The sequence below is a fragment of the Suricata suricatta genome, chromosome 15 (assembly GCF_006229205.1).
Source record: "Suricata suricatta isolate VVHF042 chromosome 15, meerkat_22Aug2017_6uvM2_HiC, whole genome shotgun sequence".
Taxonomy (NCBI): Eukaryota; Metazoa; Chordata; class Mammalia; order Carnivora; family Herpestidae; genus Suricata; species Suricata suricatta.
In genome coordinates this window covers 77,747,541-77,750,374 of record NC_043714.1, presented here as the reverse complement: position 1 = coordinate 77,750,374, position 2,834 = coordinate 77,747,541, and the positions used below count along the sequence as shown (strand labels likewise).

The 2,834-nt window shown below is 67.1% G+C and overlaps 1 protein-coding gene across 1 annotated transcript in view; it reads left to right on the top strand.

Annotated features, from left to right (window-relative positions):
• The window catches only part of LOC115278880 (epiplakin-like), a 5,467-nt gene that overhangs the window by 2,427 nt on the left and 206 nt on the right, over positions 1 to 2,834 (top strand). The window contains exon 2 of the mRNA XM_029923348.1: positions 60 to 2,832. Within this exon, the coding sequence (XP_029779208.1) occupies positions 60 to 2,832 (2,773 nt within the window). The remainder of the gene's footprint in view (positions 1 to 59; positions 2,833 to 2,834) is intronic.

Here is a 2,834-nt window from a genome sequence, read left to right as displayed (position 1 = left end):
TGCACAGCCACCGCCTGCCCGTGGACGTGGCCTACCAGCGCGGCTACTTCGACGAGGAGATGAACCGCGTCCTGGCGGACCCCGGCGACGACACCAAGGGCTTCTTCGACCCCAACACGCACGAGAACCTCACCTACCTGCAGCTGCTGGAGCGCTGCGTGGAGGACCCCGAGACGGGCCTGCGCCTGCTGCCCCTCACCGGCGCACAGCCCCGGCTCGTGGACAGCGCCACCCGACAGGCCTTCCAGAGCCTGCTGCTGTCAGTGAGGTTCGGGCGCTTCCAGGGCCAGAGGGTCTCCGCGTGGGAGCTGGTCAACTCAGAATACTTCAGCGAGGGCCAGAGGAGGCAGCTCCTGCAGCAGTACCGGCAGCACAGACTCTCGCTGGAGCAGGTGGGCCAGCGGCTAAAGAGGGACATGGGGCGGTGGGCAGACATCACGCTGCCCGGGCTGCGGGGCCGGGTCACGGCCTACCAGCTCTGGGAGGCCCGCATCATCGACCAGGAGCTCCTGGACCGGGTGCTGGAGGGGGCGGTCAGCCCTGAAGCCCTCCTCCACATGGAGGGCGTCCGGAGGTACCTGCGCGGCTCCGGCGTCCTCGGGGGTGTGCTGCTGCAGCCCTCCAGCCGGCGGCTCAGCCTGTACGAGGCCATGAAGCAGAAGGTGCTGGGGCCAGGGGTGGCCCTCGCCCTGCTGGAGGCCCAAGCAGCCACCGGAGCCCTTATTGACCCCCATAGTCTGGAGACCCTGTCGGTGGAGGAGGCCGTGCGCAGGAAGCTGGTGGGGCCAGAGCTGTACAGGCAGCTGAGACAGGCTGGGGACGCGGTCACCGGCTTCAGAGACCCCTTCTCTGGGAAGCGGGTGTCCCTGTTCCAGGCCATGAAGAAGGGCCTCGTCCCTGAGGAGCAGGCTGCCCGCCTCCTGGATGCCCAGCTGGCCACAGGCGGGGTCGTTGACCCCACGGGCCACTACCGCCTCCCCAGGACCGTGGCCATCCAGCGGGGCTACATAGACGAGGGGACGGAGCGTGCCTTGTCCGGCCCGTCCGAGGCCTTCCCCACGCCGGACGGCCGGGGACACGCCAGCTATGCCCGGCTGCTGGAGCAGTGTCTGAGGGATGAGGCTTCTGGCCTTTACTTCCTGCCCCTGCCCGAAAGCGCTCCCGCCGGCCCCACTGGTGAGCAGGTCCAGGAGACCCTACAGATGGTGCAGGGGACTGAGGACGGCGTGTCCCTCTGGGAGCTGTTGGGCTCCGGCCACTTCACTGAGGAGCATCGGAAAAGCTTGGTGGAGGACTTCAAGTCGGGGAGGATCACCTTGCAGCAGCTGCAGGGGGCCGTGCGCAAGTGGGTGCGGGAGGCAGAGCTCCTGGCCCGGGCTCGTGTCACGGTGCCCGGCCCCAGGGGCGAGGTTCCTGCCGTCTGGCTGCATGACGCTGGGGTCATCACCCTGGAGACCCTGGCGGCCCTGGCTGAGGGCACACGGTCACCTGCGGAGGTTGCCCAGGAGCCTGCCGTGAAGACCTGTCTGTGGGGAACAGGCTGCATAGCGGGCCTGCTGTTGCAGCCGTCGGGGACCAAGGCCAGCATCGGCCAGGCCATGAAGGATGGCCTCCTGCCTGAGGGCCTGGGGCGAAGGCTGCTGGAGGCCCAAGTGGCATCTGGCTCCCTCGTTGACCCTCTGACCAGCCAAAGGCTGTCTGTGGAAGGCGCAGTGAAGGCGGGCCTGGTGGGTGGGGCACTGAGCGAGCAGCTCCAGCAGGCCCAGAGGGCGGTGGCCGGGTACGCCGACCCCTACTCAGGAGGCTGCCTCTCACTGTGGCAGGCCATGGAGAAGGGCCTGGTGCCCCGCAGTGAGGGCCTCCGGCTCCTGCAGGTGCAGCTGGCCACGGGGGGCGCCGTAGACCCTGTGCACGGGGTGCACCTGCCCCAGGAGGCAGCTTGCAGGCTTGGCCTCCTGGATGAGCAGGTCAGCCGGGTCCTGACCTCAACATCCGAGGACAACAAGTTCTTCTTCGACCCCAGCGTGCGGGACAAGGTGACGTACATGCAGCTCAAAGAGCGCTGTGTGTCGGACACTGACACTGGCCTGTGGCTGCTGCCGCTCCGCAAGGACACAGTGCTGGAAGTGGATGAGCACACGGTGGTGGCCCTGAGGGCCATGAAGGTGCAGGTTGGCGCCGGGAGGTTCAAAGGTCTCAGCGTGTCGCTGTGGGACCTGCTGCACTCAGAGTACGTCAGCGCCCACAAGCGGCGGGAGCTGGCAGCGCTCTGCCAGTCAGGGAGGGCCACAGCCCTGCGGCAGGTGGCCACGGCAGTCACCACCCTGGTCGAGGCTGCAGAGAGACAGCCCTCGCAGGCCACCTTTAGAGGACTCCGGAAGCAGGTGTCGGCCAGCGACTTGTTCAGGTCCCAGTTAATTGACAAGCAGACACTGGACGAGCTGCATCAGGGGAAAAAGACAGTGCAGGAGGTGACAGAGATGGACAGTGTGAGGCGGTACCTGGAGGGAAGCAACTTCATAGCTGGGGTCCTCATCCAGGGCACGAAGGAGAAGATGAGCATCTCCGAGGCCCTGAGGAGGCACATCCTGCGGCCCGGCACGGCCCTGGTGCTGCTGGAGGCACAGGCGGCCACCGGCTTCCTCATCGACCCCGTGCGCAACCAGAAGCTGACCGTGGAGGAGGCATTCACGGCAGGGATGTTCGGCAGAGACACCTACCAGAAGCTGCTGGCGGCCGAGCGCGCCGTCACCGGCTACAAGGACCCCTACACCGGGGAGCGCATCTCGCTCTTCCAGGCCATGAAGAAGGACCTCATCGTGCGGGACCACGGC